Genomic DNA, 15,400 nt, shown 5'->3' with positions numbered 1-15,400 from the left:
TACAGTGTGTGTAAACTATTAACACAACCCTCACGGCTAATGTAAAGAGTAAATTTATAAGTATAATGGTATTGAGTTTCCCAAACAAAATGTTTCACCACACTACGACAAAGGTTGCTAGCATGGGGCTCTGTTTTTTTACAGAGAAACCCGGGCCGACTTGAGAACTGTTTATGAATCGAACCGTTGTCGCCTCACTTGTTACCTGCAAAGCAATAACACTGGATAGGAGCTATTGGGTCGATGGGGCAGGCCTATATGATACAGTAGCGGTCGTATTGCTATTTTCAATAGGAGCTGGGTTATATGACAGTGCTACTCTTCTAAGAGTGGTGTTCACGTTAGTTCTATGGCGGTGTTGTCGATCGATGACGTGAGGAAGACTATAGAGGTGCTCTCCGGCTCGATGATGGTCTTTGGGTTTGTATCAAAAATTAGATCTATGAAATGTTCTAAACACCCCCCCCCCGTTCCAATTTTGCCTAATCGGATATGTCAAGGCGTTTTTGTCAAAAAAATTTCCTAGGCGGGTCCTGGGCGGATTCTAGGCCTGTTCTGGGCGTTTTCTGTGCGGGTCGGGATGGTTTCTAGGCGTGTTCTAGGCGGGTTATGGGCAGTTTTATCTATATTTTGATTATTTTCAGTATATTTTTTTATTTTGGATCATTCAAATACCTATTTTAATGTTATTTTAATTTTTATATGTCATATAAAAATTAAAAATAATTAAAAATACAAACCGCCTAGGCCCCCGATTTGTCCTCTAGGCGTTAGTCCCCGGCAATCCGCCCCACTAGCGCCTAGCGTTTTTTAGAACCGTGGTTTTTAATGAGGTCCACACCTAAACTAGATAGAAACGTGCCATTTTGTGTCATAGCACAGCAGCAGGATAATTGGCTTTCCTTTGCTTCCTGATGAGCTGCTGGCAATTGAGGCCGGCATAGATTAACTCTTGATGGAAATTTATTGAAAACCATAACAGATGGAGCAATTTTTCTTTCTTGTATTGAATGAATAATAGAAGAAGAAGAATACAACTTGAATTCATACAAGTATAGAAGAGAAAACAAACTACCTAAAACACTTTACAAGACATACATATGCATGGATTAAAACTAAGAAAATGGTGTTAACACCATGCTGCAGCAGAAAGGAGAAGGTGAGCACATGCTGCACAGTACTTCCATGCTGCAACTTCAACAACAAAAAAATTCTGAAACAGATTGTCGGGTGCGATGAAAGTGTTACAAAGGATGTGGTGTGCTATGCTACGGAAGGTGTGCATTCTGGAGGAAGTGAACAGCTGTGTTAGCTCCTACACAGCCAGAGAGCTTGGATGCCAGGCCCATACAAGGTTGAAATTGAAGACGGAGCTTTTGACTGAGTTGGTATAGGATCAGTTGTGAGGGATGGTCGATGGAGGAAAGTTGAAAGCTGCAGTATATTTTCGCACAAAGCGGTCTTTTGCTTGAGTGAATGCTATTGCCAAATTATACAAGTAGAAACTGTTGCCATGAACATGATCTCAGCTATCAACAACTTTGAATAAGATTTGACTATGGACGGCCCATATTTCATGAACCTAAATATCTGAAGCAATACATTGCTATACAGCTGCTCGAGTTTATCTGTCGTTGGAACTAGAGAGTAGAAGTTGAAATAAATCCAGTGATGGAATTGATTTGTATCAACAACCCTGGTTTCATTTGTAGTTGGGTTCTTTTTTTTTCTTTCCTTTGCTTCCATCAAGCAAAGGTTTATGAAGAAGCCACATCTAGCCTCTTGGTTATGAGAATTGCCTTATAATCAAAATATATCTTTGATAAAAGAATAAACAAAATCATGATTGGCCATACTGGTTCAAATGAAGAGAAGGAAAGCGAAAACCAGAAACCATTTGGGAGGTGAAGGCGTTTAATATGAATGATACCCTTGATTGTAGGTGCTATCAACATCAGAATTTTGGCTTCCCAGTTCAGGATCCTCATTAGCATTTCCAGCTTCTCTTCTTCTCTTCCTCCACTTCGACTTTCGCAGCCAATGAACCACTAGCATAACACCTAAACCAATGAAAACTGTCCCAAGAATTCCAATGCTTATAGTCAAAAGGACTATAAACAACAAATCATTCATCTGATCTTGTGGCATGATAACCAATGTGGCTGAAACAAATCCTGTTGCCATGAACGCCACAGCCACCCACATTACCTTGTGTGAAAAACTCAACAATCTTATCAGTACCTTTCTCCGATATGGAATGATACTCACAAGAACAACCACTATCGAAAGTGATGTGAATAGTGCGATGTAGTTGCTTATTTCAAACACCTTGAAAGCAGTTGTGGTTCCTGCTATTGACTTCCCTTGCATAAGTCCTTCTTGATTAACACCACCCGGGGGACTAATGCCAGCTGCAAAAGTGACCGTTGCGATCAAAATTGAAACTAGTATTGTAATAACCCTCGTTTTCAAACAATATTCAAAATTGAATTTAATTTTATTAAGTTGTGAAATTTAATTAGAATGGATGAGATTGTTTACGACGTTATGAAACGAGTAACGGATACGTTATCGGAACGTTTAATTCAAAAAACGTTACATTTCCGAACGTTTATATCGACTTTTAACCCGTTGCTCGGTTCCGAAAACTTTCTTCACGGAAGTTGTAGAGCTCGTTGATACGAGTTCGTGGATATGTGACGCGTTCGAAACGGACATCGTACGTAAAAGTTATTAACGACGGGAGTTGGTTTCCGATTTTGGGAGGGGGTATATAAGTAATTGGTTGCAACTAGGGTTCCCATATTTGGAAACCCTTTCACCCTCAACCCGCCGCTCTCTTCTCTCTCACTCTCTCGACTTCTCTTTCTCTCCCTCACTCGGTTCTCTCTCGCCCTCGCCGATCGCTCCCCCTCTTTCCCTCACCGATTGCTCTCTCCCTTCTCCTCTCACTGATCGCTCTCTCCCTCTCCCTCTCACTGTCACTTCCTCCCTCTCCCTCACACGGATTTGCTCGCTCGCTCATCCTCTCGGCTCGCCTGCGATTCGCCGCCCTCCGAGTACGGTGCTCCTCACCGACGACAGCTGTGACTTCACCACCACGATGCGACCACCCCACAAGCAAGGCGCAGTCCCGGCGACACCGTGAAGCTCGGCGTGGCTCTCGGGATCCAAACACGGTCGATCCGATCCAATCAACGAATCAAATCGTGTTTTAGGTATGGGTTGGTTAAATTCGATTTTGGATTTGTTGGTTGTGTATTTGTGTTTGTACTAGGAAGGTTTTGAGGTGGATTCGGAGGTGGATAGAATAGATGGTTACCGCCGCCTAGAGGCGGCGCGTGGGAGTGCGTGGGCGGGTTTAGGAGGGGTCTATGGTGGTGGGAGGGAAGAGGAGGAGGAGGAGGAGAGAATCACGGCGGCGGTGGCATCACACGCGCCTTGGTTGGCGCCGGCGCGTGGGCCCCACGCGCTGCCGGCCGGAGGTGGTGCGTGTGCCACACGCGCCGCCGTGTAAGGCGGTGTAATTAGTTTTGACTGAAAGGGTATTTTGGTAATTTACTGTGTAACGGTAAAAATGTAAATGTAAATTTTATTTACGTATGGTAAATGTAATTAAGTTTTACCTACGGTAAATGTAATTATAAATTACTTTCAGTAATTGTAAAAAGTAATTTTGTAAAAAGGGTAACTTAGTAAATTTTATTTACTGAATTTGTATTTACATTAAATCGTACGTTTACGTACAGAAATACGTATATAATATTTATACGTACAGAAATACGTATTAATATTTATACGTACAGAAATACGTATAGAATATTTATACGTACAGAAACACGTATTAATATTTATACGTACAGAAATACGTATTTAATATTTATACGTACAGAAATACGTATATAATATTTATACGTACAAAAATACGTATTAATTGAGTATTGTACAGTAACCGTGAATAGTGAACAGTGAACAGTAACTTCGCATAAACCAAAATTGCTGAACAGTAACCGTATATTACTGTTTTGGCATTTAAAGGTTTACGAAACGATTCTAAATTCTTTTCTTATTCTTTTAAGGTGATCGTTAAATCGAGGAAAGGAATTAGCATCGCGAATTGTGGAATTACGCTCAAGTCAATAAGGTGAGTAAAATCTCACTGAATTACGAATCTACCTTCGTGGTGATTCAACATTTTTACAAGTGTGTTTATCAGATGAATTACAACATGTATATAATTTTGTGGACTACATATATACAGTATAATGGTAATAAGTACATATATATATAGTTCATTAAATTACGTACTGTTATTAATTAATTAAAATAGTCATTTCGGTGACAGAAAAATTGTGCATGTGTGTGATTTAAATGGTACGATATGATGTGAGATTATCGTACGTAATTTTCAGGTGTTTATGAAATATGACATGTATAGGATATAGTGGACTATGTATATATTGTATAAATGGTAAATAAGTACGAATATATATAGTTTGCTATATAATATACTGTTATGATTTTTATTGTGGATATATCGTGAAAGTTTTAAAACGTACAATATGATGTGTGATTATTGTACATGATTTATCACGGAAAATGTGAAATATTGTGATTTGTCTTCGGACGTGATGTGTGGTACAATATGATGTGAGATTATTGTACATGTGAGGCAAGTCGGAACCTAGCCTTTGGCCGGGCGAAGGTTACGATACAGTTAGAGCTCTAGTCTGTCTGCCATAGTACTGCATGAGGTAACGGGTGGTTATCTGATCATGGGTACTCAGCTTGTTTTGGATGTTGGGTGGCGGGTGGTTACCCAACATCAGCGGTATACTAAGTGAGGGGTAACGGATGTGTACCAGCGCTCATTAGATACCATTTTGTGAAAGTATTAGAGTAACCAGATGGGTTGCTCGTTTTCTCATGATTTTTCATTATACTGTGTTGATGTGGAGTTGTGTCTTTTATGAGACTTGAGTTATTTTAATATTTTACTCATACGAGCTGTAAAGCTTACCGGGTTTGTGTTGCAATCCCGGTGCACCAATTTCAATGGTGTAGGGAATACTTCCGCAGGTGCTGAGTAGTGGTGATTGAGTGACGACTCCGAAAACTCGAAGTCGATCGCATCCAGTCGTGGTGAGGTTCCAGCGTGGATTGTGTGTGAGATTTGGTGTGATTTTATTTGTGAGGTTGTTGTGAGGATTATACAATTCCATTTGTTATATGTTGAATTATCATTTGGGTTTGTAATAATCGGCTTGACTGAGTTATATTTTAAACTCAGATGTGATCCGCTGTTACACTTAAATGATTTCGGTTTATTTGAGATTATTTGTGTTTAACGACTTTAAAATTTTGAGTTTTAGGCTCAAAATTTTGGGGTCGTTACAGTTGGTATCAGAGCCTAAGTGCGTATTTGGCGATTATCAATACCATCCAGGAGCGATGATCCGACTGCAGGCGGGCTCCCATCACATGCTCCTCGGTATTGATATGTCGTCGGGTACGCGAGAGTGTTAGGAGCCATACCTTATGGTTTGGTCCTGTAGAGAGTATTGTGACGATACTCCGATGATTCACCTTCTTCTGAAATTTCATAATTGATATTGGTTGGATCTATTTTGCTGAATTCGAGACTTAACATGTATGACTGAGTGTTAAGTGTTGAATGGTGATGAATTTGGAAAATGGCCGTGGACAGGGCCGAGGATGGACGAGAGGTCGAGGCCGAATTAGGGCTGCAGGCCGAGTTCGCAATGTATAGAACCTTTATTAGGAGGCTGCTCCACTGGAAAGACAAGTTGATCTTGTTGCTATCATTAGAGACGATAGTCGTGTGTTGAGGTTGATCACAGACATGAGTGAGCTGCTAGTGCTGTCATTTCATGACGCTTGGATCATACGGTAGCCGACCATTGGATCGAGAGTATTGGGACTTACTTGGTAATGATTGAGTACTCTGAGTTAGAGAAGACGATGATAGCCACATTCATTTATTGATAGTTGGCAGTGGAGGGGTTAGGATTGATTCCTACGCCTATGGGAAACTCTTTATGTGTCACTTCGCCTTTGGAGTGTTCCTCGAAATTGGAGACAATGAAAGGCTTATCCTATTGTGATTGGAAGTAAAGAGTTCTCTGCTTATTTGATAGTGATTCCGGACCACACTATGATGTGATCTGAGGAATCGATTGGGTGAGGCCGCAGTATGCGGTGATTGATTGTTTGGACATAGTGGGTTCTTTCGTAGACCCAGGAAACCAGAGTTTCGTATCTCAGACTCGAGTCGGATAATGCCATGAGAGCTTGAGTCATAGCATATGTTGAGTATGTGGATCTGAAGTAGCTATCACAGACATCGTTGTGATGTCTGAGTAAAGTGAGACGTTCCCGGGGATACTGTGTTATAGCACCTATAACGAAGACTCTGTATGGATTGGACAAATGAATTCAAAGACTTAATGACTAGAGCGATCAACTTAGAGAGGCTACAATACTCTCTGAGTTTGACATGCGATCCAAATACTGGAATGCTAACAGGTTTGAGTATATAGTTTCCTATCAGGGCAGAGAACTGTCAAGGAGACTTGATGGAGAACGTTGACCCTATGTTGAGGGATGTTCAGTGTTTAAATGTTGAGGACTAGATTTTAGTTATGCAACAAATCTAGAGATGTGTAGACCATAGGTTGGAGGTGGTTAACGAAAATTTTCTTGACTAGCATCTCTAACGCTATTGGTAATAGAGTGGTAGGGCGTATGATACGTCCATAAAGTGGTAATACAATTATTGAATTGAGATTCACTTTTTGTCGACGTGACATTCCAAACTTGTTTGGTTCGACTATAGACAATTGATGTTACGCATTGTTCTTGGCTGAGCGAGAAATATAAGGTGATGGAGAAATCTCGATGTGGCGATATGAATTAATTATTTGCTAGATGAGCATTTAAATGAGAACGCTGGCCTTTCAGGATTTAATTAATTTGGTGTTGGGGATTGGAACTTCACAATGCCACAGGTCCAAATGAGACGCAATGGCGGTGAAGTAACTCTGTTGAAGGTAAGGTATGAGTTGACCTTAGCTTAGTGGGGTTTTAACGAATTGGTCGTGACAAGTACCTTCTAACTGGTAAAGAAATGGTTGAGGACTAAATTTTCTTTTCAACTGCAAGTGGCGTTAGTATGGGAGACTTAGAGGTTCTTTTCTTCTATGCATCAGATGGTTTATTTTTGGATAAGGGGAAGTTGACTGAAGTGTTCAACAAGGGATACATTTTACAATAAAGAGTAATCAATTATATTACTACTTGCAGAGAAGTTATTTTGGTCGAGTGCGTTGACCATGAGGGTTCTTAATGAAAGTAAAGAAACAACTGTTTAGAGTGGTGGTATAGCAATCATCTTGGGTTAGTCTGGAGGAGATGGTGGACCCAATATCAGGATTCAGTTGTTGAATTGTTTACTGAATATATTGTATTACGACTGTGGAAAAAAAAAAAAAATCAATACTATGGATGATGCCACTGGGGCGTTGTGTGGGACCATGGGTCATACATTTGAGGTATGCATGAACCAAGGGGTATGGTATATCTCAGTTGTGGTTGTGTTTATTTTGCATAGTAATTCCATCTAATTTTCATGTTCCACTATCGGGAGATAAATGCTTTCTTACTTGTCCTGCGACTTGAAACAGATAGCTGTAACTTCTTTTTCGACGGGAGTTTTGATGAGGATGATAGGATGCATGATGCGTCGCTCTTGTGATAACGAAGGTGATTCTCTACTGGCTTGTGAGAATAGTAGTCAAATCCCTGGTGAACTGTTCGAGAGTAATCCTTAGTCAAAGGTAGGGTTATGTTGTGGTCGTGGACTCAGTGAGTTAAGACCCTTATTGAGTTACCATTACAAAGGAGGTGCTGGATGAGTAACATGCACAACAACCTTTGAGGATTGTAAAAGATAATCATGAACGGAGATTGTTTGTAGATTGGAAGGAATGGTAGATTCATGGTTTTAGTGATGGGTTGAGGTGAAATCATAACGGTACTGTTGTGGATATAAGTACGATTCCCTTGGAAACCGATGTGTGTGATGCAAGTGGTAGGTATGTGTTAAATATTTATTTTGACTTGTGTTAGATATTGAGAGTCTTGACCATGCATAGTGGGTGGGCAAGCTCATGACGGGAGAATTGTCTGATAACCGCAAGGGAGGGGTGAATTAGACAAAGGGGTATGTTGACATCTCTACCGAGACCACCATTATATTTTGGTGACTCACATGTGGCGGTTAATGTTAGAACACGTGACAGATTGGGTGTTTGGAGGAGAGTTGAGCAATGGAGGACATGCTGAGATCATACATGCTGGATATTATAGGTAACTGGGAAGATCATTCGAGGATCGATTGAGTTGCTTGCAACAACCGTTACCATTCTAGCGTCGGCAGGGCACCTTATGGGACTCTTTATGGTAGACAGTGTCGATCACCTATCTCTTGGGCCCTTGAAAGTCTCGAGAAGGTAGGAAACTAGCATATCGACTAGCCTTGCCTACTAACATGTTGGGCATTCACAACACCATCCACATTCCCATGTTAAGAAAATAGGTACCAAATGAGTAGCATGTGATCGATCATAGCATCATGGAAGTGAAGAAAATGCTACTTTTGTTATTAAGCCGGTTGGAAATTTGGATAGACCCACAAAGCAACTTTGGAGAAAAGAAGTTGAGCTAGTCAAGGTGCTGTGGAGTCACCATGTTGAGGGTGACGCATCTTGGGAGCTAGAGTCAGACATGATGACTAGATATCCACAGTTTGTTGAGTGAGTTTGAATTTCGGGACGAAATTCCTTTAAGGGGGGTAGATTGTAATAACCCTCGTTTTCAAACAATATTCAAAATTGAATTTAATTTTATTAAGTTGTGAAATTTAATTAGAATGGATGAGATTGTTTACGACGTTATGAAACGAGTAACGGATACGTTATCGGAACGTTTAATTCAAAAAACGTTACATTTCCGAACGTTTATATCGACTTTTAACCCGTTGCTCGGTTCCGAAAACTTTCTTCACGGAAGTTGTAGAGCTCGTTGATACGAGTTCGTGGATATGTGACGCGTTCGAAACGGACATCGTACGTAAAAGTTATTAACGACGGGAGTTGGTTTCCGATTTTGGGAGGGGGTATATAAGTAATTGGTTGCAACTAGGGTTCCCATATTTGGAAACCCTTTCACCCTCAACCCGCCGCTCTCTTCTCTTTCACTCTCTCGACTTCTCTTTCTCTCCCTCACTCGGTTCTCTCTCGCCCTCGCCGATCGCTCCCCCTCTTTCCCTCACCGATTGCTCTCTCCCTCTCCCTCTCACTGATCGCTCTCTCCCTCTCCCTCTCACTGTCACTTCCTCCCTCTCCCTCACACGGATTTGCTCGCTCGCTCATCCTCTCGGCTCGCCTGCGATTCGCCGCCCTCCGAGTACGGTGCTCCTCACCGACGACAGCTGTGACTTCACCACCACGATGCGACCACCCCACAAGCAAGGCGCAGTCCCGGCGACACCGTGAAGCTCGGCGTGGCTCTCGGGATCCAAACACGGTCGATCCGATCCAATCAACGAATCAAATCGTGTTTTAGGTATGGGTTGGTTAAATTCGATTTTGGATTTGTTGGTTGTGTATTTGTGTTTGTACTAGGAAGGTTTTGAGGTGGATTCGGAGGTGGATAGAATAGATGGTTACCGCCGCCTAGAGGCGGCGCGTGGGAGTGCGTGGGCGGGTTTAGGAGGGGTCTATGGTGGTGGGAGGGAAGAGGAGGAGGAGGAGGAGGAGAGAATCACGGCGGCGGTGGCATCACACGCGCCTTGGTTGGCGCCGGCGCGTGGGCCCCACGCGCTGCCGGCCGGAGGTGGTGCGTGTGCCACACGCGCCGCCGTGTAAGGCGGTGTAATTAGTTTTGACTGAAAGGGTATTTTGGTAATTTACTGTGTAACGGTAAAAATGTAAATGTAAATTTTATTTACGTATGGTAAATGTAATTAAGTTTTACCTACGGTAAATGTAATTATAAATTACTTTCAGTAATTGTAAAAAGTAATTTTGTAAAAAGGGTAACTTAGTAAATTTTATTTACTGAATTTGTATTTACATTAAATCGTACGTTTACGTACAGAAATACGTATATAATATTTATACGTACAGAAATACGTATTAATATTTATACGTACAGAAATACGTATAGAATATTTATACGTACAGAAACACGTATTAATATTTATACGTACAGAAATACGTATTTAATATTTATACGTACAGAAATACGTATATAATATTTATACGTACAAAAATACGTATTAATTGAGTATTGTACAGTAACCGTGAATAGTGAACAGTGAACAGTAACTTCGCATAAACCAAAATTGCTGAACAGTAACCGTATATTACTGTTTTGGCATTTAAAGGTTTACGAAACGATTCTAAATTCTTTTCTTATTCTTTTAAGGTGATCGTTAAATCGAGGAAAGGAATTAGCATCGCGAATTGTGGAATTACGCTCAAGTCAATAAGGTGAGTAAAATCTCACTGAATTACGAATCTACCTTCGTGGTGATTCAACATTTTTACAAGTGTGTTTATCAGATGAATTACAACATGTATATAATTTTGTGGACTACATATATACAGTATAATGGTAATAAGTACATATATATATATAGTTCATTAAATTACGTACTGTTATTAATTAATTAAAATAGTCATTTCGGTGACAGAAAAATTGTGCATGTGTGTGATTTAAATGGTACGATATGATGTGAGATTATCGTACGTAATTTTCAGGTGTTTATGAAATATGACATGTATAGGATATAGTGGACTATGTATATATTGTATAAATGGTAAATAAGTACGAATATATATAGTTTGCTATATAATATACTGTTATGATTTTTATTGTGGATATATCGTGAAAGTTTTAAAACGTACAATATGATGTGTGATTATTGTACATGATTTATCACGGAAAATGTGAAATATTGTGATTTGTCTTCGGACGTGATGTGTGGTACAATATGATGTGAGATTATTGTACATGTGAGGCAAGACGGAACCTAGCCTTTGGCCGGGCGAAGGTTACGATACAGTTAGAGCTCTAGTCTGTCTGCCATAGTACTGCATGAGGTAACGGGTGGTTATCTGATCATGGGTACTCAGCTTGTTTTGGATGTTGGGTGGCGGGTGGTTACCCAACATCAGCGGTATACTAAGTGAGGGGTAACGGATGTGTACCAGCGCTCATTAGATACCATTTTGTGAAAGTATTAGAGTAACCAGATGGGTTGCTCGTTTTCTCATGATTTTTCATTATACTGTGTTGATGTGGAGTTGTGTCTTTTATGAGACTTGAGTTATTTTAATATTTTACTCATACGAGCTGTAAAGCTTACCGGGTTTGTGTTGCAATCTCGGTGCACCAATTTCAATGGTGTAGGGAATACTTCCGCAGGTGCTGAGTAGTGGTGATTGAGTGACGACTCCGAAAACTCGAAGTCGATCGCATCCAGTCGTGGTGAGGTTCCAGCGTGGATTGTGTGTGAGATTTGGTGTGATTTTATTTGTGAGGTTGTTGTGAGGATTATACAATTCCATTTGTTATATGTTGAATTATCATTTGGGTTTGTAATAATCGGCTTGACTGAGTTATATTTTAAACTCAGATGTGATCCGCTGTTACACTTAAATGATTTCGGTTTATTTGAGATTATTTGTGTTTAACGACTTTAAAATTTTGAGTTTTAGGCTCAAAATTTTGGGGTCGTTACAAGTATTATGGTGTTCCTGGCATTCTGAAGTGCCTCAGTGTACACCTTCTCATGCTTCCTTCTCCGGGTGTAGAAAATCTCAGCACTCATTTGAGTCATTTCTAGTTGGTTCCATTTTCTAGGATGCTTGTGTTCTCTGGCAGAGGTTTGCAAAAGAAACTCTTCCTTCTTTTGTTTTTCATTATTCAGTCCCTTAACTTCAAATGCTGATCCAACTTGCAGCTGACGTGATGAGCCTTCCCCAGCCTGAAGCTGAGGTGATGGCATGTTGGATTGTGGTGATGGCAGCTTAGGTGATGACTTGCTAGACTGCGGTGATGGAAGCTTAGGCGAAGACTTGCTGGATTGAGGTGATGGAAAAGGTGATGACATCATGGACATAGGGGCTGATGAGCTTGATTGAGACTTGGATGCAGCAGAAGCTGTTTCCTTTATGATTGACAATTGCAGCTCATACTCTTTAACAAACTGTGCTCGTTTCAGAGTGTTTTCAGGAAGTGTCACTGGCTGAGAAGTGGCCTTTTCTGCCTCTGGTGATGTAGCTAACAGCTCAATTCTTGTTTTACCTCCTGCTTTCATTAACATTGCTTCAAGGCGCTGATTGTCTACGCTATCTTTCTTCTGTTTCAGGAGGTCAAGGGCTGTGAGTCCTTCATTGTTTCGAGAGTTGAGCTCCACTTTCTTTTTGCTGATTAGATATTCTGCTATCTGGGATAGGAAGAAGATAAAATTAATCAATGTTCAGCCAGGCATTATTATGAAAAAATTTCCGCTATGGTTGTAAGAACATTAGCAAGAACTTTATATTATTGACATCATACATTTGCAGGATAAATTTGTTTTTCATGACTACAAGATGCAGGTAATAACATTAAATAATATTCTTTAATTAACCGACAGATGAATACATTTAGGCAAGTTACATGTTCTTCATATGAATTTGCTTAATACTCTTCAAAATCTCACCTTGTGTTGTGCTTCAGAAACTGCAAGATGAAGGATGGTGTTACTATAACGGTCTCTACAGTCAAAGAAATCCATATCAACACAGACATAGGTCAAGTACACTAAAGCATCATATCGCCCATATCTCACAGCCAAGTGGAATACCGTCTCTCCGTCTTTTGTTACAATCTGAAACGCTGGTTTAGCCACAGAGACAAACACTTGAAGGACTGAGACTTTGTAATTTATTGCTGCCAAGTGCAAGGGTGTGTGACCACTGAGATTGTGCTGCTGAGCAAGTTTTGGATCAAGCTTGAGGAGCGTCCATGTTATCTCCCGGTTCTCTTTGCTAGTAGCATTGTGCAATGGATAGTTTCCTTTCTCATCAACCTTATAAGCAAGGCCAGGACACACTCTTAGCAACTCTTTAACAACATCTGCACCACCAAAAAGATACCATTTATACATATGTAAACACAATTCAAGCTAAAAGTCTAACACCATAAAGAAATTCCCAAAAACCAAAATTGAAGAAATATCCATATATATGAATCCAAACTTATATGAGATAACTTAGAGACTCACCTATGTGTCCACCAGTCACAGCCAAGTGTATACATGTTTGATCAAACCCTTCTTTCCCTAAGCCCAGCTTCCCATGTTCTTTCAGTAAGACCTTCACCACATCAATATGACCATGGCTAGAAGCCAGAGATAGTGCACTGACCTTTTCTTTACTGTTTAGCTTATGAACTACCTCCGGATTTGCCTCCAGTAGTATCTTTAAAATCCGGGGATTCCCTGTCCGACAAGCTTCATGGACTGGAGTCTCCTGGTTCTTATTCTCAGCAGCAACCATTTCCGGGCACAGAGAAACAATTTCAGATGTCATTTCAAGGTATCCAAACTTTGACACAAGGTGTAGTAGCGTGTTCAGAGTATCAGCTTCTCTTTGCCAAAGAATTCCTTCATTTTCTCTGACTAAACTAGCAAATGTGACTATATCCTTTCTCTCAATTGCCTCTAGAATACTGAATTCCATATTAACCTCTTTGTTTTTGAACAAAAATTGCAATGTCTCATCATATATACCCAAACAACCAAATATGCTAAAGGAAGGTGCTTTGAAAATTTGCTGCAAGTGCTTGGATGGAACAGAGAAATTTGTTCACATTGACAAACTTCAAAGAAATTACAAGAGGGCAAGATAAACTTGAAGACCATAAAATAATGAGTTATATCAGAAAATTAAGGACCTGAATATGACAGCTGATAGAGGTAGTGATAACTTCCTGGAAAACCAGATTTCGGGACCCAAAATTCCATGCAAGTCGAGTTTGACACTTTTGGCATCCTTCTAGATTGATCGCTAAAGTTGGACGAAGTATGCAATGATGCAAATGCAGGCAAGTACTTATAAGAGTCAACGTTGACAAGAGCTTATTGTACATAAGTCAACTCAAGTAAACCTGACTCGTAAACTATCGCACAAGTAACCAACTAACACTCTAAGCATCAATAATCCAACCACTAAACCCCAATTACTCCAATACATAAAACTAAACAAAATTACTCCATCTTAACTTAAATTTCCATATCATCAAAACAACAAACACTAAGAACCATACAAAACAGTGTGACAGTAGTTTACCCCTCTGAGCTAAAAGCGAGTCGATTTCCTCCATCACCGGAACAAGAACAAATTTGATCCCCAGGTGATGGAGAAATGCAATGTCCTGAAAATCAACACTAGACAACTTAAGCACATATTCAACCTCAGTAAAAAACAATTTTAAGTAAACAAAATTAAGTATGTTAAATGACCATAATATACATATTATTATTGGAAAAGAAAAAAGAGAAAATGAAAAAGAAAAACTGAATTTACTTAGACATCTTTATTTCTATACCTCTGACGAATTTGTTGAGTTCAATTTGTTCTATACTATCCTTTCTCCATAAGTCATGAACTGAGTTTTGGCTATTAAGATAATTATATGAATGGCTTTCTTTGAGGTATGTGTTATATCTTCAAAGTGATTGATGGCATAGTAGAACTTTTTTTTTTATATAGATGGCATAGTTGAGTAGAGAGGTTGGGTTACAAGCTAGACTTCACTACTGAATAATAAGTTCCTATATGCTCAAATGTTTCTAACAAATAACGTAAAAGATTTAAAAAAAAATCTATGTTAGTTAAATTATAATTATACTAAATAATAAAATATTTTATGATATATAGATAAATGATAGTTTTGGTACTTTGGGGTATGCATTTAGATTGGTAGTGTATTAAGAAGTGGGTGTGTATTAAGATAAATAGGGTATGTATTTAAAACTTCTCTAGAAAGGGTCATTCTAATTCTGTATTTTCTCTTGTCAGGAGTATTTTGAAATACAGATACTGGTGTGCAAAAAGTCCTCCCATTATCTTCAAAGAAAGTTCAAGAGGGCAAGATAAATTTGAAGACCATAAAATAATGAGTTATCAGAAAATTAAGGACCTGAATATGAAAGCTGATAGAGGTAGTGATAGCTTCCTGGAAAACCAGAATTTGGGACCCGAAATTACAGCAAGTCTACTAAGAAACTTCGTTTGACATTTGTGGCATCCTTCTAGACTGATCG

The 15,400-nt window shown here is 39.6% G+C and overlaps 2 protein-coding genes across 2 annotated transcripts in view; one reads left to right on the top strand and one right to left on the bottom strand.

The window, feature by feature from the left end:
* LOC126798978 (uncharacterized) overlaps nucleotides 1-15,400 on the top strand; it is a 187,386-nt gene that overhangs the window by 141,200 nt on the left and 30,786 nt on the right. The window lies entirely within an intron of this gene.
* Nucleotides 1,311-14,519, bottom strand: LOC126798967 (ankyrin repeat-containing protein At5g02620-like). Its single transcript, XM_050526068.1, has 4 exons — nucleotides 13,358-14,519; nucleotides 12,794-13,209; nucleotides 11,835-12,535; nucleotides 1,311-2,452 (listed from the first exon to the last, which is right to left on the bottom strand). The coding sequence occupies exons 1-4, from the start codon at nucleotides 13,812-13,814 to the stop codon at nucleotides 1,915-1,917; spliced, it is 2,112 nt and encodes a 703-aa protein (XP_050382025.1). The 5' UTR covers nucleotides 13,815-14,519; the 3' UTR covers nucleotides 1,311-1,914.

This window comes from Argentina anserina, chromosome 6, assembly GCF_933775445.1.
Source record: "Argentina anserina chromosome 6, drPotAnse1.1, whole genome shotgun sequence".
Lineage (NCBI taxonomy): Eukaryota > Viridiplantae > Streptophyta > Magnoliopsida > Rosales > Rosaceae > Argentina > Argentina anserina.
Note: the sequence above shows the minus strand (reverse complement) of the source record. Positions and strands in the feature narration are given on the sequence as shown.